The 23000-nt window shown below is 38.6% G+C and overlaps 2 protein-coding genes and 1 long non-coding RNA gene across 5 annotated transcripts in view; 1 reads left to right on the plus strand and 2 right to left on the minus strand.

Moving 5' to 3' along the window:
- The window catches only part of LOC106094403 (uncharacterized), a 198472-nt gene that overhangs the window by 88411 nt on the left and 87061 nt on the right, over positions 1 to 23000 (minus strand). The gene's annotated exons all lie outside the window — the stretch shown is intronic.
- Positions 12453 to 13124, minus strand: LOC106089484 (uncharacterized). Its single transcript, XM_013255328.2, has 2 exons — positions 12676 to 13124; positions 12453 to 12616 (listed from the first exon to the last, which is right to left on the minus strand). The coding sequence occupies exons 1-2, from the start codon at positions 13007 to 13009 to the stop codon at positions 12612 to 12614; spliced, it is 339 nt and encodes a 112-aa protein (XP_013110782.1). The 5' UTR covers positions 13010 to 13124; the 3' UTR covers positions 12453 to 12611.
- On the plus strand, positions 17169 to 20545 carry LOC106089486 (uncharacterized). The gene is made up of 2 exons (XR_001221630.2): positions 17169 to 17416; positions 20135 to 20545. It is a non-coding gene; the product is annotated as an uncharacterized LOC106089486 (long non-coding RNA).

Consider the following 23000-nt stretch of genomic DNA (forward strand, 5'->3'; position numbering starts at 1 on the left):
TAACGGCTCAAGAAGTCAAGATCCGAGCTCGGTTTATAATGCGGCTATATCAGGTTGTGAACTGATTTGAACTATACTTAGAGCAGTTGTAGATAGTCAAACCAAAACACTTCGTGCAAAATATTAAATCGGATAACATGGGAGCTATAGCAGGTTATAAACCAATTAGATCCATACGCAGTTGTTAAAAATTAGACCAAAACACTTTACGAAAAACTTCAGCTAAATCGTTTAGCTAATAGCGCCCTCTATCGGCTCAAGAAGTCAAGATTCGAGATCGGTTTATATGGGAGCTATAACACGTTATGAATCGATTTGGACCACACTCGGCAGAATTTTTGAAAGTAAAAAAAAAATTTCAGCCAAATCGGAGGAGAATTTGGTCCTCTAGAGGCTTAAGAAGTCGAGATACGATATCGGTTTATATTGTTGCTATACCAAAACATGGACCGATTTGGCCAATCCCAACCAATCTGTACTAATAAGAAGTACTTATGCAAAATCTCAAGCACCTAGCTTTACTCCTTCGAAAGTTAGAGTGCTTTCGACAGACTGACGGATGGACATGGCGAATTCGACTCAAAATATCAGGACGATCAAGAGTATTTTTTGGCTGTTATCTTTTTGGCTGCACTGGTTTAAATAGCTCGTGCACGTTTTGTTTTTTGTTTCACTGTCAAACATCTTCAATTTGATATATAATTTAACCATGAATCGTCCTACAAACGAACAAGGCTTGCAATTATTGAATTTTATTATAAAAATGCGTGCTCTGTTTAGAAAGTTCATTGCGCGATTCTTCTATTTTACGACGAAACTCATTTTTGGCTCAAGGAGGACGTAAATAAGCAGAATTGTTGATTTTGGATTGAAGATCAGCCAGAAGCGTCGAAAGAGCTAACAATGCAACCAGAAAAAGTTACAGTTTGATGCGGTTTATAGGCTGGTGCCATCATTGGACCATATTTCTTCAAATATGATGCGAATCGTAACGTAACTATGATGTCATGACGATCAAGAATATGATTACTTTATGGGGTCTTAGACGAATATTTCGAGGAGTTACAAAGAGAATGACGAAATTAGTATACACCCATCCTGTGATGGAGGGTATTACAAAACGACCTCGAGCTTGAGATTAAAAACAGCAAATTGATGACAACAGTTTACTATAAAAATAACAAGATTTTATTATTTTATTCTGAAAAATTTTTGGAATATAATTTTATACCCTCCACCAAAGGATGGGGTATATTCAGTTTGTCATTCCGTTTGCAATCCTTGAAAATATCAATTTCCGACCCTATAAAGTATAAATATTCTTGATCGTCTTAAAAATCTAATCTAAGGTCTAACCATGTCCGTCCGTCTGTCTGTTGAAATCACGCCACAGTCTTTAAAAATAGAGATATTGAGCTAAAACTTTAAACAGATTCTTTTTTTGCCCATAAGCAGGTTAAATTTGAAGATGGGCTTTTTCGGACTATATCTTGATATAGCCCCCATCTAGACCGATCCGCCGGTTAAGGATCTTAGGCCCATAAGTGCCACATTTATTATCCGATTTTCTTGAAATTTGGGACGGAGAGTTGTGTTATGACCCTCAACATCCTTCTTTAATTTAGCCCAGATCAGTCCAGGATTGGATATAGCTGCCATATAGACCGATCTCTCGATGTCAGGTCTTGCGCCCATAAAATGCGCATTGAATGTCAGATTTTGCCAAAATTTGGGATAGTGAGTTGCGTTAGACCCTTTAACGTCCTTCTTCAATTTGGCCCAGATCGGTCCAGATTTGGATATAGCTGCCATATAGACGGATGTCTCAATTTAAGGTTTTGGGGCCTTCAAAGGCGCATTTATTGTCCAATGTCGCCGAAATTTGGGACAGTGAGTTAAGTTAAGCATCTCGACATGTTTCTGCAATTTAGCTAAATCGATCAAGATTTGCATATAGCTGTCATATAGACCGATCTCTCGATTTAAGGTTTTGAGCCCATAAAAGGCACATTTATTGTCCAATGTCGCCGAAATTTTGGAAAGGTTGTTGTGTTAGGCCCCTCGGCATCTTTCTGCAATTTGGCTCAGATCGGTCCAGATTTGGATATAGCTGCCATACAGACCGATCTCTCTATTTAAAGTCTTGGCCCCATAAAAAGCGCATTTATAATCCGATTTCACTGAAATTTGACACAGTGACTTAGGTTTTTCGATATCCGTATCGTATATGGTTCAGATCGGTTTATTTTTAGATATAGCTACTAAAAAGGCCAATATTTTGTTATACACAATTGAACTTGTACTTATTGGACCACTCAATGTTCGTGTCGAATTTGGTCCAAATCGGACCATATTTCGGTATAACTGCTATGTGGGCATAAATTATGCATTTTTCACCGGATTATGACGAAAGGTGGTTAACATAATCCGGGGGTGGTGGGTATCCAAAGTTCGACCCGGCCGAACTTAACGCCTTTTTACATGCCTTTTTTTTTGGTTGTTTATCTATCGAGATGATCGGAGATTTTCTTTGCAAATGGAAATGGAAAGCCAGAGATCGCATCACACACCAATCGCTAAGGGACATGTTTCGTAATTGGTTTAGAATTACTCATCAGCCATATGAGGTGTGAAGGATTCAAGGGTTGTACTTATACCGAATTTAAATATTGCGAAAATGCCTCTATGATATAAATACCACATTAACGACTTTCGACAACCATGTCTGTTAGCTGTACTTTTCCCAATGCATTTGTTTATGTGTTATGGCAGATTTTTTGTCTACGCAAATTATGCTACTCCCATGGCATACACATATTTCTGTGCATCTGTTGGAAGTTGTACTGATGGCTTCGAAAGCTAGACAATGGCAACGGTTCTTTTTATACCCTCCACCATAGGATGGGGGTATACTAATTTTCGTCATTCTGTTTGTAATACCTCGAAATATGTGTCTGAAGCCCCATAAAGTATATATATTCTTGATCGTCATGTCATTTTAAGTCGATCTGTCTGTCGAAAGCACACTAACTTTCGAAGGAGTAAAGCTAGCCGCTTGAAATTTTGCACAAATACTTTTTATTAGTGAAGGTCGGTTGGGATTGTTAATGTGCCAAATCTGTCCATGTTTTAATATAGCTGCGATATAAACCGATCTGGGATCTTGACTTTTTAAGCCTCTATAGGGCGCAATCCTCATTCGATTTGACTGAAATTTTGCACGTGGTGTTTTGGTATCACATCCAACAACTGCGTTAAGTATGATTCAAATCGATTTATAATCTGGTATAACTGTCATATTAACCGATCTTGGATCATGACTTCTTGAGCCGAGGAGTTTTGTTATCACTTGCAACAACTGTGTAAGTATGGCGCAAATCGGTACAAACCTGATATAGCTGATATATAAACCGATCTGGGATCTTGACTTCTTAAGCCTCTAGAGCGCGCGATTCTCATCCGATTTGGCTAACTATTTTTACAACGGCTTCTCTCATGACCTTCAACATACGTGTCCAATACGGTCTGAATCGATTAATGGCTTTATACAGCTCCCATATAAACCTATCTCCCGATTTTGCTTCTTGAGCCCCTACAAGGCGCAATTCTTATCCGATTGAATTGAAATATTACACAATGACTTCTGCAATATTCAGCATTCATGTATGGTCCGAATCGGACTATAACTTGATATAGCTCCAATAGCATAACTGATCTTATTCAATATTCTTTGTTTGCCTAAAAAGAGATACCGCGCATAGAACTCGACAAATGCCATTCATGGTGGAGGGTATATAAGATTCGGCACGGCCGAACTTAGCACGTTCTTACTTGTTTTTTTTTTTTTTTTTTTTGTTTGTTGAAACAGTTTTTACTACTTATCGGAAGAAAATTATCTCGACTCCGACTCCGGGCAAAATGGCTCGACTCCGACTTCGCATCCCTGGATACACTACCATTTTTTAATTGAGTCTCTTAAATATAATTTATTTAAAATTTGTCACAGAAATGTTTATTAACCAACGGATAATTAATCAAAATAATTATCATGTCAACAAGCCAGCAGAATAAACAATTGTAGGCATTAACATAGCAAATTACAAACAAAAGTGCTAATATGATATCTCGCAAATATATATATTTTTTTGCTTTTTTCAATATTTGTATAAGTGTAGCAATTTGCTAATTACTACACAAGAGTACAGACAGATGTTTAACAATAAAATCAAATAAAATTAATATATCAAAAAAAAAATTTAAATATTTGTTTTCGTTTTTTGCCAATTTACGGAAACTCTTCGAAACCTGTAACCGGTAGCCCTTGTTGATTTTGATGGCTATGCTACTGTTGCATATGCCAACTGCATACACTCGAGAAAATAAACTAAGTTCATTGTGAGGCATAGTGCGAAGGACAGTCACATCACTTGGAAGGTTAACCAGTATAACTGATTATACTAGAAGACTGCTGCTGGCAGTTAACTGACCATAGGCATATGTACAAGTTGACAGTATTTAGCTGCCAGCGGTGATGTTAGGCAAGCGCTCAATTAGACCCCTCGACTTTTTGTAGCAGGCAGCTGCATTGTGAACGCCACTGCTATCACCTCATACATATTTAGAATGCGAGCAATGTGGTTGGTGATTTGTCATTTTTAATTGCGTTGTTCGTCACAGTGACTTATAATTCGTTGAGAACGTATACAGTTGTTAAATGGAATGGAAGGTATAATAAATATGAAATTATTGCCACTATTTTGTAATAAAATCAACTACACCGAAAAAAATTTTTTTAATTTTTTAGCATCATGTATGACGAATAAGATTGTGGAACAAAATTACGTTCAAGCTTTAGGGTGTAAAAAAAGTTGATGGTATGAGGTCAGTAGAATAAACCCCTTAAAGGGGTTAGGAGTTCTCAGGCAAAACTTTTTTCAGGGCCCTTTTAAAACGACATAAAATGAAGAAGCAGCGAACCCCTATTATATGGTATATCCTACATACATCAGAGATGGTTCAAACAATTTATGAGAAATTTTGTTTGTACCTAATAGTAACCGAAAAGCATGCATATAGTAAAGGCAAATCCATTGAAACAGCCCTTCACGACCTAGTCGGCTACATAGAAGGTTCTCTCACTGTCAAGGAATACTCAATGGTAGCATTTCTTGACATTGAAGATGCTTTCAATAATGTAAAACCGACGTCAATCATAAAGGAGTTGGAGTTTCTAGGCATTAATTCTGGGTTTATTAATAACTTACTTACTAAAAGATGCATTACGGTAGACTTGGGATCTGTGGATCTAAAAAGAAGGGTCAGTAGAAGAACCCCTCAAGGAGGTATACGGTATACTTTGGAATATAGCCATTAACAATACATTATTGTCTCGTGAAGAAAAAGGCGTAAAAGTGCTCGCGTATGCCAATGACGTGGCAATTGCGATTAGGGGAAAGTTTGCCAGCACTCTAAAAAATTTACTTCAGGAAGCTCTACGTGCAACAGCAAAGTGGGCTACCGAAAGTGGTCTGAGTGTAAATCCTTGCAAGACAGAAGTAGTTCTTTTCAGCAGGAGATACAAGTTCGCCTACAGTGGAACCTGTCTCCTTGGTTGGAGAGAATGTTCCATTTAGAGAAAGTGCAAAATACCTGGGTGTTTTGCTGGACAGGAAATTGAACTACAAATCCAACATTTTAGTAAGGGCAAGAAAGGCCACTCTTGCCCTAAATACCTGCAAGAGAGCCATTGGCAAAAGTTGGGGATTTAGACCGCGTGTCATGCATTGGGTATATACTGCAGTTGTCAGACCTATAATGCTATATGGTGTTGTGGTCTGGTGGACGACGCTTCAAAAGTCCACCTACTGCTCAATACTTAACCGGATCCAAAGGATGGCTTGCTTGTACATCACAGCCGCACTAAGGACGACCCCATCTGATGCACTGAATTTAATGCTTCATCTTATGCTTCTGGACATTGTGGCAAGACAAATTGCAGCGACCACTGCCGTGAGGTTAAGGGAACTATCTCATTGGTCATGTGGCGGATACGGGCATTGTGTCATCCTTGATACGATATCCGATCTTCCAGGCAGTATGGATTACACTCTACCTGAGCCGCTTTTTGATAAAAATTACTGTACCTCTATTCCTGATAGAACCGATTGGAACTACGACATCCCTGATAACAGAAGTTACATGGACTTCTATACGGATGGTTCCAAACTAAACGACCAGGTGGGCTTTGGGGTGTACTCTAAAGATCTAGAACTGGTCATATCGAAAAGGTTATCTGACTACTGCAGTGTGTATCAGGCAGAGATCCTTGCATTTAAGGAAGTGGTGGAATAGCTAATATATAATGTCATTACGACGATTGACATAAAGATCTTCTCAGACAGACACGTTGCCATTAAATCCCTGGAGAACGTATTTCTGAACATAAAAGGAGCCCTCGACTGTCCCAGATCTCTCAACGAAATGGCTAAACAGTTCAAAATACACCTGTTCTAGGTGCCGGGCCACAGAGATATCCCGGGGAATTGTAAAGCGGATGAGCTTGCGAGAATAGGAACTACTCTACACATTCCAGGGATACTGGAATCTGTGGGTATGCCTCTAGCGACATGTAAGCTAAGTTTTCAGGACCAGGCCCGATGGGCAACGAATGGTAGATGGTCACAAAGAGGAGACTGTGAGCATTCCAAAACTATTGTATGTGACCTAATCTAGACTTAAAGAAGTCTAATGCTTTGCTGTCATTGGCTAGAACAGACGTCTTAGTCGTTGTGTCCGTCATGACAGGTCACTGTCTAAACGGAAAACATGCTGACAGACTGAAGAATGCCAGCAACGACTTTTGCAGAAGTTGTATCATTCCTTTATTTAGCGGATGTGAACATTCGCAAGTTATTGGATTTTTTAAAGCGATCTGGATGGTTCAACGGTAGGAACTAGAAATCATCTTCTGTTCCTGTGGTATCCAATAGACGAAAACGTCTAAGTGAGTCTGATGGCAGACTGCCACTTAAACCTAACCTAACCCAAAAGAAATAAGAACCTAAGGGCAGGCAGGTACAATAAGGGACTTAAATGAATGGTATTAGAGAGTTGAGTAAGACTCCAATAAAAATTTAAGGCCAAGTTCAGTAGGGCCGCTAAACCTCAAAAATCCCTTGCTAACGAGTTTTATATTGTTGGTACACAATACATAACAACAAAGCAGCATGAGCCGATAGGTTACCAGCGGAACTATTTAAGACTGAATGAGATACGATGATGAGGCATATGAATCAACTCATCAGCCACATCTGACTAGATAATTAGAACATTTGCCTTCTACAAGAAGGGAGTCTATGCAAAAATGCAATATTGCCCATGAACATTCAATTTAGGTAAAGGGGCAAACTTATCACATATCAATGAGTGCTGTCCAATTTAAATTTAAGCTCAATGATTAGGGCCTGACTTTTTATAGCCGATTCCAAACGCAAAGCCACAGTGCGACACCTCTTTGTGGAGAAATTTTTATATGGCTATCACACCAAATAATAGAGTAGCTCACAAATGTCGCCAGCATAGCTGAAAATTTGTTTTTCTTATGATGTTCTTGCCAGGTTTCGAACCGAAGCGTTCAGCGTCATTGGCGGACATGCAACCAGTGAGCTAAGGAGGCCTCCTGTTAGTCAATACAGTATCTGTAAAATTCTTTCCATACTAAATATGCTTAATCAACCCAAAATCCTGTAAAAGATCGACACTAACCATCTTACGGTCGATTATAAAGTCGCAGTAGACAGCCTTATTTTCTCCAAAATCAAAATTTCAATAAAATTTCCTCAAGAATAAAAATGTCAATAAATTTTTCTTCAGAATAAAAACTTTAATGAAATTTTTTCTAAAGACAAAATTTCTATGAAATTCTCTCTAAAGACAAAATTTTATGAATTTTTCTCTAAAGACAAAATATCTATAAAATTTTCTTTAAAGACAAAATTCTTATGAAATTTTCTCTGAAGACAAAATTTCTATGAAATTTTCTCTAAAGACAACATTTCTAAAAAATTCTCTCTAAAGACAAAATTTCTATGAAATTGTCTCCAAAGACAAAATTTCTTCCAAGCAAATGACCACCTGCGTCACATTCGTAACACTTAGAACAACGCAGAACAGTCCATTCTGAGTGGTACACATCTATTTGATTGCCAGTTGTCGTCCATGAAATTAGGAAAATCAACCGCCGAAGACGGATCACTCTTTACCACGACAATGCGAGCTTTCACACATCGGCTCAAACAACTGCATTTTTGAGCACTCAAAACATCGATTTGATGAGTCATCCGCCGTATAGTCTTAAGTTGACACTGAATGACTTGTTTTTATTCCCGTACGTAAAAAATAAAATGGTAGGTCAACGTTTTTTGACACCTGAAGAAGTGGTTGATGCGTTCAGAATGCCTGTCTTGGAAATACCTCAGAGTGCAAAAGTGCTTCGACAATTAGTTCAAACGCTTGCAAAAGTGTATAGGTCTTAATGGGTAATAATTTGAAAAACAACAGAGCGATTTTCGATGATTAATATTTGTTATTTGTTATGGTTCCCTAATCCGGAAATATAAATGGCAACCCTCGTAACCTGATATATATAGCTGTATGAGCCGCTAGAGGGCGCAATTATTGTCTGATTTGGCTGAAATTTTGCATAAACTGTTTTGGCGTGTCCGTCAACAACTGTGCTAAGTATGGTCTAAATCGGTTCATAACCTGATATAGCTCCCATATAAACCGATTTCGGATCTTGATTTCTTGAGCTTCTAGAGGGCGCTATTATTAACCAATTTGGCTGAAATTTGGCGTGAAGTGTTTTGGTTTAACCATCAACAATAGTGCCTAGTGTGGTCGAAATCAGTTCATTACCTGATATAGCTCCCATACAAACCGATCTCGAATCTTCACTATTTGAGCCGCTAGAGGGCGCCGTTATAATAATAGATTTGGTTGAAATTTTGCATGAAGTGATTTGTTTGAGCTTCCAATAACTGTGCCGAGTGTTGTCTGAATGGGTTCACAACCTGATAAAGCTCCCATTTAAACCGATTTTGAATCTTCACTTATTGAGCCCCTAGCAGGCGCAATTACTATCCGATTTGACTGAAAATGTGCATGAAATGTTTTGATGTGCCCGTCAATAACTTTTGCAGGTACGGTCTAAATCGGTTCCTAACCTGATATAGCTCCCATTTAAACCGATTTCGGATCTTGACATAATGAGCCTCTGGAGGACGCTCTTATAAACCATTTTGGCGGAAATGTTGCGAGAAGTATTTTTTTTTTCCAACTTCTAACAACTTTGTCAAGTATGGTGTAAATCAGTTCATAACCTGATATAGCTCCCATATAAATCGATTTTGGATCTCGACTTCTTGAGCCTCTAGAGGGCGCCGTTAACATCCGATTTTGCTGAAATTTTCAACGAGGTGTTTTTGGTTTGACCATCAACAACTGCGCCTAGTAGGGTCCAAATCTGCTCATTACCTGATATAGCTCCCATATAAACCGATCTCGGATCTTCTCTTCTTTAACCACTAGAGAGCACAATTATTAACTGATCTGGCTTAAATTTTGAATGAAGTGGTTTGTTTTGATTTCCAATATCTGTGTCATGTATGGTCTAAATCAGTTCATAACCAGTTCACAAGGGCGCAATTCTTATACGATTCGGCTGAAATTTTGCACAATAAACTCCATTTGGTCTCCAACAGCCAAATCAAGTATGGCCCCAATCATTTCATAACTTGGTATAGCTCAAAAAGCATAGCAATTCTTATCCATAATCCTTTGTTTGCCTATAAAGAGATATCGGCTAAAGAACTTGAAAATTGGATCCATGGTGGAGGGTATATAAAATTCGGCCCAGTCGAACTTATCACGCTTTTACTTGTTATTGCCCGATACATTACCCTTTTCACAGAATTTTGATGAAATGTAGATAATATACATATATTCCCGAGGAGGTGGGTATCCAAACTTCGGGCCTGCTGAACTTAATGCCCTTTTAATTGATCGTTCCTAAATTTAATTTTCAAGTGCAAACTAGGAATGTGACTTTTCACATTTGTAAAGTTTGGAAATTTTGTATTCAAAAAAAATCCTTGAAAGAGCGGAATATGGAATTTGGTCGGTACTGTTATGTGGATGGCTATGTCATAACATAGCCTATCTTGATCATTTATACTTTGCACATTTTTTACTCTCTAAAAAGCAAAAATGACAAATTACAGATACACTTGCCTTGTTGGAAAATAGATCAAAACGCAAAAAAACTGACATCGAGCGGTATCGCAATATGGGGCTATGTCAAAACATGGACCTATCTGGATAACTTTTTGGTATGCATTTTTGTTGCCTTCTAAAAAGCCGAAATGCCAATTTACACTAACATTTGTTAAATAATACTGTCAAACCCTTCAAAATAGGAGGAATCGGGCGATAAAGTTATATGGAGGTTATGTCAAAACATGGACCTATCTTGATAGTTTTTCGTTGTCATATTTTTTGTTCTCTGAGAAGTCAAAATGCCAAACTACAGCGACATTTGTTGAAAAGGTAGTTCAAAATAGATGAAGAGGGCGGTACCGCTATATGGGGGCAATGTCAAAAAAATTATCAATCTTGGTAGCATTTGTCTGGCACATTTTTTGATCTCTGAGAAGCAAAAGTAACAATTACAGCAACATTTTTTGAAAAATACCGCTAAACCATTTGCAAAATGCAAATTTTGCCCATGAACATTCCTCTAAGGAACAGGGGCAAACTTCTCACATATCAATGAGTGCATTCCGATTAAAGTTTAAGCTCAATGATAAGGGGCCTCCTTTTTATAGCCGAGTCCGAACGGCGTGCAGCAGTGCGACACCTCTTTGGAAAGAAGTTTTACATGGCATAGTACCTCACAAATGTTTTTTGGTGCTCTCGCTACGATTCGAACCTAGGCGTTCAGCGTCATAGGCGGACCTACCCTCTGCGCCACGATGGACTCCAAGCCCTTTAAAGTAGGTAAAATTGGGTTGCACCGCTATATGAACGTGGACCATGATTTTTTGTAATAGTGTTTTTTACCCACTAGCAGCGTATAATGCAAAATTCAGATCGATAGCCTTATTAGAAATATTTTGGTCGGACCTTCCCATACAAGCGAGGCCACTGTGCAGTCCTCCTATTTGAAATCTTGAGCCCCTATAAGTCGCAACTGTTGCCCGCTTTGGCTGAAACTTTGTAAGAAGTGTTCTGGTATGAGTTTCACCATCCGTTATAGGTATGGCCAAATCGGTCTCTAACCCGATATAGATCCTATATATACTGATCTACGATCAGTCTTCTACGGCCGCAAGAAGTTTAAATTTTTGACTGACTGGGCAGGAATTTTTTGCACCAAAGTACATATATATGTGACCTTCAACTATGTTCGTATGTGTAAATGAGAACCTCCTATTTCGACTAACTTTGCTTAGGGATGTGGGTTTTTGGGTCTAATTTTCAGGCATGTTTTGACATATTTGTAATCTACTCGTTAGTACCTTTCGTTTGATATTCATATTGCTTAGGTTGGAGCATTTCCCATCGAGGTGCTAGGGGGTGTACGGGTCTTTGCCCCAAAAACGGATATTAGATTTGTATTTCTGGAGTCAACTCACATCTACGTACCAAATTTCAGAGTTGCGCTCTAAAAAGTGCATTTTAGCCTACATTTTTACTTGTTTTTTCTTAGCGTACAAATCTTCATAGTTGAAATAAATGTTTCGAATCAGCTGTCATGTGATGTGTGATAGCAAATGGTAAATCATAAACATAGGCACAGTTGTCGCTGTATTTTGATTTTATACTGAACAGTAAGTTTTGTTGTAAACCATTTTGTTGTATTCAAGGGAAATTACAAGTCATTGCCTATTTTGCAAAACGGCATAACCATGTAAAAGGTATTAATTTTATTGGGATTTTTATTTACTCATTCAAACTGTCAGTTATGTCGTTTTGCATTTTAGGTTATTAACATATACTGCATTTTTTACTCTCAATGCAGTGCCGTCTAATTTAGAATAGATGCCAACTTTTTAGGAATTTTCAAAAACTTTAGTTACACTGGTTTGCACTTCAGCCAATGACTATTTGTATTGTTTGGTAAATCTAAAGATACCACTTTCAAACCGGTTCTTTTTGTAGTTGTTATGTGAATTTATTCTCACATCGTTTAGTTTTGTTATGTTATTATCATTGTTGTATTTTTCCTCTTTTTCGTTCGTTTGTTCTTCATTTTATATTTTTTTCAATTTTAGTTTTTCACTTTCATCATACCTATCCCTGTCTGTGCTTACTTGCTTTTATTTCTAGTTTTCCACTCTCCTCATACTTATCCTTTTCTCTTTGTGATTTGCACTTTTAAAACTCTATGCCAATTGCTTTATATGCTTTAGTTAAAATTTGTTTTATTTTCCTTTTCTTTTCGCTTCCAATAGATTGATATGAAGTAACAACAAAATGTGTAAAAAAACTATACACCAGGCCTGCACTGACTTTGATGATCGCGCACTTGACCCTTGGGGCAATCAAACTTGTCAGGCTGCAAAAGGAAACGATCGTCAAAACCTTCAGGCTGAACAGGAGTCGATTTTTGCTCACCTGTTGTGCCCTGGCCAGGTAGGGGGGCCAATAGCACCTTCTCGGTCGAAGTGACGGTGGCGGGTGTTGAACTATCTTCGGGCTTCTTCTCATCGCTGTCGGTCAGCCTGTGCTTGACATCGTCATATGTCTGGACCACAGTGTTACCGAATTTCTTTGCTGTGGAGGCCACCGAATCGGCATAGGGCTTCAGAGTGCATCCGGCATTTTTGAACCAAGCAGTAACTTGTCCATCCTTTTCGGGATCCCCACCGCATTCTTTTTTCTCCTCCTCGGCCTTTGTTGCAGACAACAGAATTAAGGCCAAAAATGTCCAAACGATTAAAGATTTCATCTTTCAGTTGTGAGTGTGTGTACAATTGTTGTTGGTTAACGAACAAAACGTAATCCGAGCTCGACTTGATGTGAAGTGTTAATGTAACGATGGTCTGTGAGCAACTAACAGTTGGAGTAGAGTCAATGGAGGTTCACTCACAGCTTGATTTAATATTAACTTTGAAATGTTTTGATTACTCATTCTCCCTCATAGAATCAAGCTCTTAAAATAGTATTCATACGATAGTGTTGCCGTTTAAGTCGAGTCAAAGCTGGGATTTACTTAGGAGTTTTAAGGGCAATAATCGCCATTTATACTCAATTTAGTTTAATACCCTAAACCATGGATCGCATTTGTCTAGTTCTTTGCGCGGTATCTCTTTTTAGACAAACAAAGAATAATGCAAAAACTGTTATGCTATTGGAGCTATATCAAGTTATAGTCCAATTCGGACCATAAAGGAATTGAATGCTGAACATTGTAGAAGTCATTGTGTAATATCAGTCCATTCGGATAAAAATTGCGCCTTGTAGGGGCTCAAGAAGAGAAAACGGGAGATCGGTTTATATGGAAGCAGTTTCAAGTTATTGATCGGTTCATACCATATTGGACACGTATGTTAAAAGTCATGAGAGAAGCAGCGGTACAAAATTTCTGCAAAATCTCATGAGAATTGTGTCCTCTAGAGGCTTAAGAAGTCAAGATCCCAGTTGGCTTTATATGGCAGCTATACCAGATTATGATCAGATTTGAATCATACTTAAAAAAGTTGTTGGAAGTGATACCAAAACACTAAGTACAAAATTTCAGTAAAATCGGACGAGAATTGCGCCCTTTAAAGGATCAAGATCCCAGATCGGTTTATATGGCAGCTATATCAGGCTATGTACAGATTTGCGCCATACTTCGCCCAGCTATTGGAAGTCATAACAAAACACCTCATGCAAAATTCAGCCAAATCGGATACGAATTGCGCCCTCTAGCGGCTCAAGAAGTCAAGATCCAAGATCCGTTTATATGGCAGCTATATCAGGTTATGGACCGATTTCAACCGTACTTGGCACAGTTGTTGGAAGTGATATCAAAACATCACGTGCAAAATATTAGTCAAATCGGATAAAAATTGCGCCCTCTAGAGGCTCAATAAGACAAGACCCAAGATCGGTTTATATGGCAGCTATAGCAAACCATGGACCGATTAAAACTATACTTAGCGTAGTTGTTTGAAGTGCGACCAAAACACCACGTGCAAAATTTCAGTTAAATCGGACGAGAGTTGCGCCCTCCAGAGGCTCAAGAAGTCAAAATCCAAGATCGGTTTATATGGCAGCTATATCAAAACATGGACCGATGTAAACCATACTTAGCGTAGTCGTTGGAAGTGATACCAAAACACTATGTGCCAAATTTGAATAAAATCGGATAAAAAATACGCCCTCTAGAGGCTCAAGAAGTCAAGACCCCAGATCGGTTTATATGGCAGCTATATCAAAACATGAACCGATTTGGCCGATTTACAGTACCAACCGACCTACACTAATAAAAAGTATTTGTGTAAAATTTCAAGCGGCTAGCTATATTCCTTCTAAAGTTAGCGTGCTTTCGACAGACAGACGGACGGACGGATATGGCTAGATCGACTTAAAATGACATGACGATCAAGAATATATATACTTTATGGGGTCTTAGACGCATATTTCGAGGTGTTACAAACATAATTGCGAAATTAGTATACCTCCAGCCTATGGTGGAGAGTATAAAAAATTTTAAGAAAATCGGTTCATTTTTGAGGGTGGCGTGATCCCCTATACTTCGATCTAATTTTGTATGCCAGAATACCTTTCATTTGAAACCCATATTGAAATGACTGTCCAACATGTCTGTTTGGGCCGGTTTTGGGGTTAGGGGGGCCCGATGGGTACAAAGACTCAAATTTTAATAACATATTCGTATTCTACTCTCCAATACCTTTCATTTGATACCTATATTGTCCCGATAGGTTCACTTTTGATTTTCGGTGGTGTTTTTGGCATAAGAGGGAGGGTCCGTCCTTCTTCCGATATCGAAAAATTATATAGCCTATGTTTCCTTCCAGACCAACCTACACAATATGCAAAAATTTCCAGAAAATCGATTGTGCCCTTTTTCAGTCCATTCGGAAAAAACAAACCGAGTCCCATATATCCTAATTGGCTAATGTGACCATTTTGGGCGTTTTTGTGGGGGTGGGGTGACCCCCTATACTACGACATGAATTTGTATGCCAGATTCGTTATCTATTGCCGCACACTTTTCATTTGATACCCATGTTGTCCTAATCGGTCCATTTTTTATTTTGGGTGGTGCTTTTGGGGTAACGGTGGAGGGTCCGTCCCCTTTCATTATTAACAAATTATAAAGCCTATTCCTAATTCCTGACCATACTCCTAATCTACTCCCTAATACCTTTCATTTGAGTCGCATATTGTCATGATCGTCAAATAAACATACTTTAAGGGGTTTTGGGGCTGGGGCGGCCCCCAGGTACTTTGACCCAACTTTTATAATGAAATTCGTACTCTACTCTTGAATACCTTTTATTTGAATACCATATTGTCCCGATCGGTCCACTTTTATTTTGGATAGTACTTTTGGGGTAAGGGGGAGGGTTCGCCCCCCTCCCGATATCAAAAAATTATACAGCCTGTGTTTCCTTCCAGACCAACCTACACAATCCGTGAAAATTTAAAGTTAATCGATTCAGCCATTTTTGAATCTATATGGAATAAACAAACAAACAAACACAAATTGAGTTTTCTACATAAGATATACGGTGGATTTTGGGGGATGGGGCGGCCCCCCTAACCACCCCACCCGAAATTTGGATAGCAAATTTTTCTTTTCAGGTTACTATAAGGGGGCCTACAAAATCTATTATGCAAATTTCACTAAGTAACAGCGGCAAACTTCTCATATATATAAATGAGTGCAGTCCGATACAAGTTTAAGCTCAATGATAAGGGTCCTGCTTTTTATAGCCGAATCCGAAAGGCGAGCCGCAGTGCGACACCTCCTTTGAGAGAAGTTTTACATGGCATAGTACCTCACAATTGTTGCCAGCATTAGGTGGGGAAAATCACCGCTGAAAATTGTTTTCTGATGGTCTCGCCAGGATTCGAACCCTGGAGAACATAGGCGGACATACTAACCTCTGCGCTACGGAGGCCTCCGTATTATACAACAAGTAAAAGCGTGCCAAGTTCGGCTGGGCCGAATATTGGGAACCCACCACCATAGATTCTGCTAAAAATTTATACAAAATAAATGTAGATGAAGGGTATAATTTCATTTTACATACCAGACTTCTGTCAAGTCGGCAAATATTAAAGCTTCTAGGAACCGAACAAAGGGGATCGGGAGACCGGTTTACATGGTAACATTATCATGTTATAGACCTATTTGGACCGTATTTGGCACAGTTGTTGAAAATCATAACCGAACATAATGTGCAAAACTGTAGCTAAAGCGGACAAAAATTGCGGCTTCCAGGACCTCAAGAAGTCAAATTGGGAGATCGGTGTATATGAGAGGTATATCAGCAGAGTTTAATTCAACCAAATCGGACAAAAATTGCGGCTTCCAGGGGCTCAAGAAGTCAAGTCGCGAGATTGGGAGCTATATCCAAACTTGAAGCGATATGGCCAATTTGGAATTTTCAACGACCTATATCATTATGAAGTATCTGTGCAAAATTTGAAGCGGTTAGCTTTACGCGTTCGACCGCTACGGTGATTTCGACAGGAGGTCGGATGGAAAGACATTGCTAGATCAACTCAGAATTTTGAGACAATCCAGAATATATACTTCATGGGGTCGCAGATCAATTTTTCGAGTTTTAACAAACGGAATGACTTATTATTTTACCCCCATGCTATGGTGGTGGGTATAAACGTACTCGGAAGTATCCTTTTTTTTGCAAACAGAAAAAAATGCCTTAAAAAACTTTGTAAAATTGTTTATCCCTCAATAAATTCTGACGACATTTATGAATATTTTACCTAATTAAAATATTCGGTTTTTTCGCCATCAACCACAAGAAATAAATGTATAAATAGACGCGTAACCAGCATTGCACTTTTGCTGCGTTTCAAAGAGTGAACGGTTATTTAATTTGTAGCTGGGTAACATAACTTTTAGTTTTATTGTCGTTCAGTGTTTCACTACAGCCAGTTCAATATGGACAAATTTTGGATACAAATACTTTCATTGCTAATTGTGATCGTTGTCGCATGTCAGTGTGCCCAAAAATTCAATCCCGTTGCATCTCACGCCTTTTCAATCAATATAAATACAGGAAATTGCCGCTATAGGAATCATATGGGAAAATGTATCGAAAAACAACCGTTGAAAAAAAAAATAACCGGAAATGTAATGCCGTACCCAGTTGTAAGTAGTTGAGTGACATTTTCAATTACAGCCTCTACCATATGGAGGTATACTAACTTTGTCATTCCGTTTGTGAATCGCTGAAATTGATCTGAGAACCTACAGCGTGTGAGTTTCTCCATTGTCTTAACATCTCAAGCCCGTCTGTCTGTCCGACCGTCCGTCCGTCTGCTGAAAGCTTGCTTGCTTACTTTCAAAGGAGTAAAGCCAAGGGCTTGCAATTTAGCACAAATACTCCTTATTAGGTCGGTTGGTATTGTCAGTAAGCCAAATCGGTCAATTATCACCCGATTTGATTTCTTGAGCCTCTAGAGGGTAATTTGATTTGTTCAGTTGTCAATCCTATAATGCTGGTGGAGCGCGCTTCAAAAGTCCACCTACTGTTTAATACTCCGCCGGATTCAAAGGATGGCTACACCTAATGCCCCCGTACATTGAGGCTAGACCAATTGATGAGGCTAAGTGAGTCATTTTTTGGTCACGGATATCTCTTTGGTTTTGATTACACATTGCCTGTGCCGCTTTTTGATAAATAGTACTGTTCCACTATTCTCGATAGAAACGATTGCAACTATTATATATGGTTCCAAACTAGACGTTTAGATAGGCTTTGGCGTGTACTCTGAAGAACTAGGACTGGTCGTATCGAGAAGGTTACTCGACCACTGTAGTAGGAGATTCTTGCTAAGTGGTATGGCTAAGTTATAAATTCATAACGTCGGTGGACATCCCTGGGAAACGTTTTTCTCAAAAACCTCCCTCGACTGACGCACAGGTTTCAACCAGAAGGCTGAACAATACAAAATTCACCTGTTGTGGGTTCCGGGTCACAAAGATATCCCAGGGAATGATAGAACTGACATGATTGCGAGACTAGGAACTACCTCACCCATTCCAGGGGAACTGGAACCGAAAGCCAACGAATGACAAATGGTCACAAAGGAGAGGTTGTAAACTCTCCAAAAATATGTGGGCTAGTCTTGAAGAGGTCTACCGCTTTACTGTCGCTGGCTAGAACAGACGTCTCAGTCATTGTGTCCGTCATGACAGGTCGCTGTCTAATCGGAGCTTTTGCAGAAGCTTTAAGAACGTCGAGAAAGAAGAGACATTTCGCACTGGCAGTCAGAAGAAAATCCACTTAAGGTTCTCATTTCTTTGAGAATTTGTCTGACTTAGCGTATGTGAACATTCGAACATTTTTGGACTTTTTAAAGCGACTTGAATGGTTGAACAGTACGAAATAGAAGGCATTTTCCTTCTTCTGTTCCTGTGGTATTACAATGGACGAAATCGTATATTTCCCACATCGCAGTGAGTGCAGTCCGATTAAAGTTTAAGATTAATGATAAGGGGCCTCCTTTTTTATGCCAAGTCCGAACGGCGTGTCGCTTAGCGTTAGTACGGTGAAAACCACTGCTGCTCCCATATAAACCGATCTCCCCATTTTACTTCTTGAGCCCCAGGATGCCAAAATTATTGTTCGATTTGGCTGAAATTTTGCACATAGTGTTCTGTTCTGACTTCCAACAACTGTGCCAAGTATGGTCCAAATCGGTCAAGAACCTGATTTGACTTCTTGAGTCCCTGGAAGCCTCAATTTTCGTCCGATTTGGCTTAAATGTAGCATGCAGTGTTCTGCTATGACTTCCAACAACTGTGCCAAGGCACGTCTTCTCACAATCCAATTGCCCCCATAGGATTTTTATCCTCCGATCGTTCTACAGTGTTGCAAAGTCGAAGATATATACACAAAACCTAACATAGTCAATGATGAGGTGTTTTCCGATAAGTATGCAAAGTTTGGGGATTCTAGTGGCCTAAGAAGTCAAGATCTGAGATCGGTATATATGGGAGCTATTGGGTTGCCCAAAAACTAATTGCGGATTTTTTAAAAGAAAGTAAATAATTTTTTAAATAAAACTTAGAATGAACTTTAATCAAATATACTTTTTTTTGCACTTTTTTTCTAAAGCAAGCTAAAAGTAACAGCTGATAACTGACAGAAGAAAGAATGCAATTACAGAGTCACAAGCTGTGAAAAAATTTGTCAACACCGACTATATGAAAAATCCGCAATTACTTTTTGGGCAACCAATATATCAGGTAACAAACCGATTTAGACCATGCTTGGCACAGTTGTTCACGTTCAAACCAAAACACTTCGTGCATAATTTCAGCCAAATCGGATAATAATTCGTCAAGATCCGAGGTCGATTTATATAGGAGCTATATAAGGTTATAGAACGATTTGGATCATACTTGCCACAGTTGTTGGATGTCACAATAAAATATTATATGCAAAAAATTTATCCAAACTGAACTAAAATTGCGACTTCCAGGGACTGAAGAAGTCAAATCGGGAGATTGGTTTATATGGGAGCTATATATCCAAATCTAAACCGATATGGCCCATTTGCAATCCCCACCAATGATCTACATTAATATAAAGTATCTGTGCAAAATGTAAAGTAGCTAGCTTTACGCGTTCGACCGCTATCGTGATTTTGACAGACGGACGGACATGGGTAAATCGACACAGAATGTCGAGACGATCAAGAATATATATACCTTATGGGGTCTAAGACGCATATTTCGAGGTGTTACAAACGAAGTGACGAAATTAGTATACCCCCATCCCATGGTGGAGGGTATAAAATTAAACTACTAACCATTTCCTCAATAATGGCAATATATATATATATTTTTTTTTTTTTTCAGAAAAATAAGATTCATTCTGGAAACCACTTATGAAAAAGCCTGGATTAAATATCCTCAATAAAAATATCTTGACAGATAGTATTGAAATACAGTTCCATTATGAAAGCATACCAGCTTTGTTCTTGTTCCATGACAAAAACTTAAAATATTAAAAACATAGTATATAGAATGGGATAAGACACCTTCAACTCTTTCAAAAAATTTGTTTCGATTCTAAGTGAGTGTAAAGTTACTGCTCTTTATTCAATATAGGTGGAATTCTTTATGTACCATGTTAGTAGTTGTAGTCATATTTAGTACATTTGGTGTGGTGGTGCCTAAGGTACAATTTTTATTGTACAATTGCATTTTATTGTAATAACTTTGAGTATATATTATTACTAACAAAATAAACTGCACTGTTTAAAAATACCCTAGTTCTTAGAATATCTTTACTCAGCCCTATAAGAAAGTGGGCATGAATCCACAAGCCTCATGATATTTTTATCAAAAGAAATTGTAAGTAACATGTGGTTACCAGTATGAGTTTAATTTGTTGAGTGCCAATTAAAAATAAAATCATCTAATAGAGTAATACAACCGAAATTAAATTTTTATAACAAACCAGCTGGACCCGGTCCGCTCCGCTCTGCCTTCTTTTACACCATAGGAAAAACAACTTTCTTGTCAATTACACTTCTTTGCATTCACTTAGTTAGCTTTTTATTTTCCGGTCATCTTTTTATGGAACGATCATAAGTTATTCCCCCAGGTCCTGTTTTCTATAGGTTTTTTTCAAAATTCTTCATTTTATAGAAAACGAACCGGGCCCGTCCCGTAGCGCGGTCTTTGTGGTACCTCAGACATTTCGGCCAAATATGGATGTCAAATTCGCACTCTACTCGCAAATAGCTTTCTTTTAAGTCCAAAATTGTCATGGTTGATAAAAATGTACGGGTGGGAGGGCATTTTGGGACTGTCAGTCCGCAATTTCGCCCTAAAAATATGTATCTAGTTCATGCTTTACTCCCAAAAATCTTTCAATTGGGCTCCATATTGATATGGGGTGATTTAAGGAGGTTAAGCGCTACCTAGATACCTTAACAGAATCTCTAAAATAATTTTCTTAATCTACTCCCAAGTTTGTTTCATTTTAGTCCCTTATAGCCATGGTCGGTTAATATGCTCAGTTGGGGAGTTTTTGGGGGTGCGGAAACCACCGCTTACATGGAAATTTCTTTTGCCGCATTCGTAATTTACTCTCGAATGCCTTTATTGAAGTCCCATATTGACACCAAAGTTCAATATGTGCGTTTGGGGGCGTTTTGGAGTTGGGGCGGCCCGCTTTGTACCTAAACTCAAATTTTAAGACTATATTTGTATTCCACTCTCCAATATCTTTTATTTATTTGTTTCGATCGGTGAATTGGGTGATGTTTTTGGGGTAAGGGAAAGCGTGCGCCCCTCTGCCGATATCGAAAAATTATATGGCCTATGTTCCTTAAAGACCAACCTACACAATCTGGAAAAAAAATCGAGAAAATCGGCTCTGCCGTTTTTGAGTTTATACGGAACAAATAAACAACCTACCAAACAGAAATTGATTTTATATATACGAAGAATATAAGCAAACAGAGAGGATCTGCTCCGGTACGCTTTCTTTTGAAATGAGCGAAAAAATTGATATCTAATAATTGCAAACAAACCCGAGTTCAGTGGTCATAGCAAAAAAAAAAACGAATTCAAAATTTGAACAAGTAAAACGGCGTTAAGTTCAGCCGGGTCGAACTTTGGATACCCACTACCTCGGGTATATATGTAAACGACCTTTCGCCATAATCCAGTGAAAAATGCATCATGTATGCGCCATAGCAGCTTTATCGCAATATGGTCCGATTTGGACCAAAATTGACACGGACACTGAGTGGTTGGTTTTTTGGTAGCTATATCCAAATATAGACCGATCTGAATAATAAACGACACGGATGTCGAAAATCCCAAGTCACTGTGTCAAATTTCAGAGAAATCGAATTATAAATGCGACTTTTAGAAAGCCAAGACTTTAAATTGAGAGATCGGTCTATATGGCAGCTATATCCAAATCTGAGCCGATCTGGGCCAAATTGAATAGGACAATAAGTGCGCCTTTTATAGGTGCAAGACCTTAAATCGAGAGATCGGTCTATATGGCAGCTATATCCAAATCTGGACCGATCTGAGCCAAATTGAAGAAGTATATTGACTGACCTAACACAACTCACTATCCCAAATTTCACAAAAATCTAATAATAAATGTGACTTTTATCGACCTAAGACCCTAAATCGGCGGATGGGTCTATATGGGGGCTATATCAAGATATAGTCCGATATAGCCCATCTTCGAATTTAACCTGCTTATGAACAAAAAAAGACTCTGTGCAAAGATTCAGCTCAATTCCTCTATGTAGCGTGATTTCAACATACAGACGGACGAACATGGATAGATCGACTCAGATTTTTACGCTGATCAAGAATATATATACTTTATAGGGTCGGAAATGTATATGGATATGAATATACCCCCATCCATCGGTGGTGGGTATAAAAATCCCGCTTTATATGTCACCCTCAAATACTTTCTCTGGCACCTGCCTGCCTTCTTGCCAAAGAAGAATATTACATTAACTGAAAACCCGAAACACGTGGGTGTTTTGCTGGGCCGAAAATTTAACATCCAATTCAAAACTTAGGAATGATCGAAGAGGCAACTACCGTATACGAGTATCTGCTTGAGTAATGAATGTCAAGGGCCGCCATTTTGAATGCTTAGTTCATTTTGGCAGCTATTTCTCGAAGACGAGTTTTGTTTCGATATTTGCTTATTTCAAAAACTGGTTCAGATTACATT

This window comes from Stomoxys calcitrans, chromosome 4, assembly GCF_963082655.1.
Source record: "Stomoxys calcitrans chromosome 4, idStoCalc2.1, whole genome shotgun sequence".
Lineage (NCBI taxonomy): Eukaryota > Metazoa > Arthropoda > Insecta > Diptera > Muscidae > Stomoxys > Stomoxys calcitrans.

Bases quoted from the DNA above. Each gene is read 5' to 3' on its own strand.
- LOC106089484 (XM_013255328.2), bottom strand. From the start codon at position 13,009: ATGAAATCTTTAATCGTTTGGACATTTTTGGCCTTAATTCTGTTGTCT.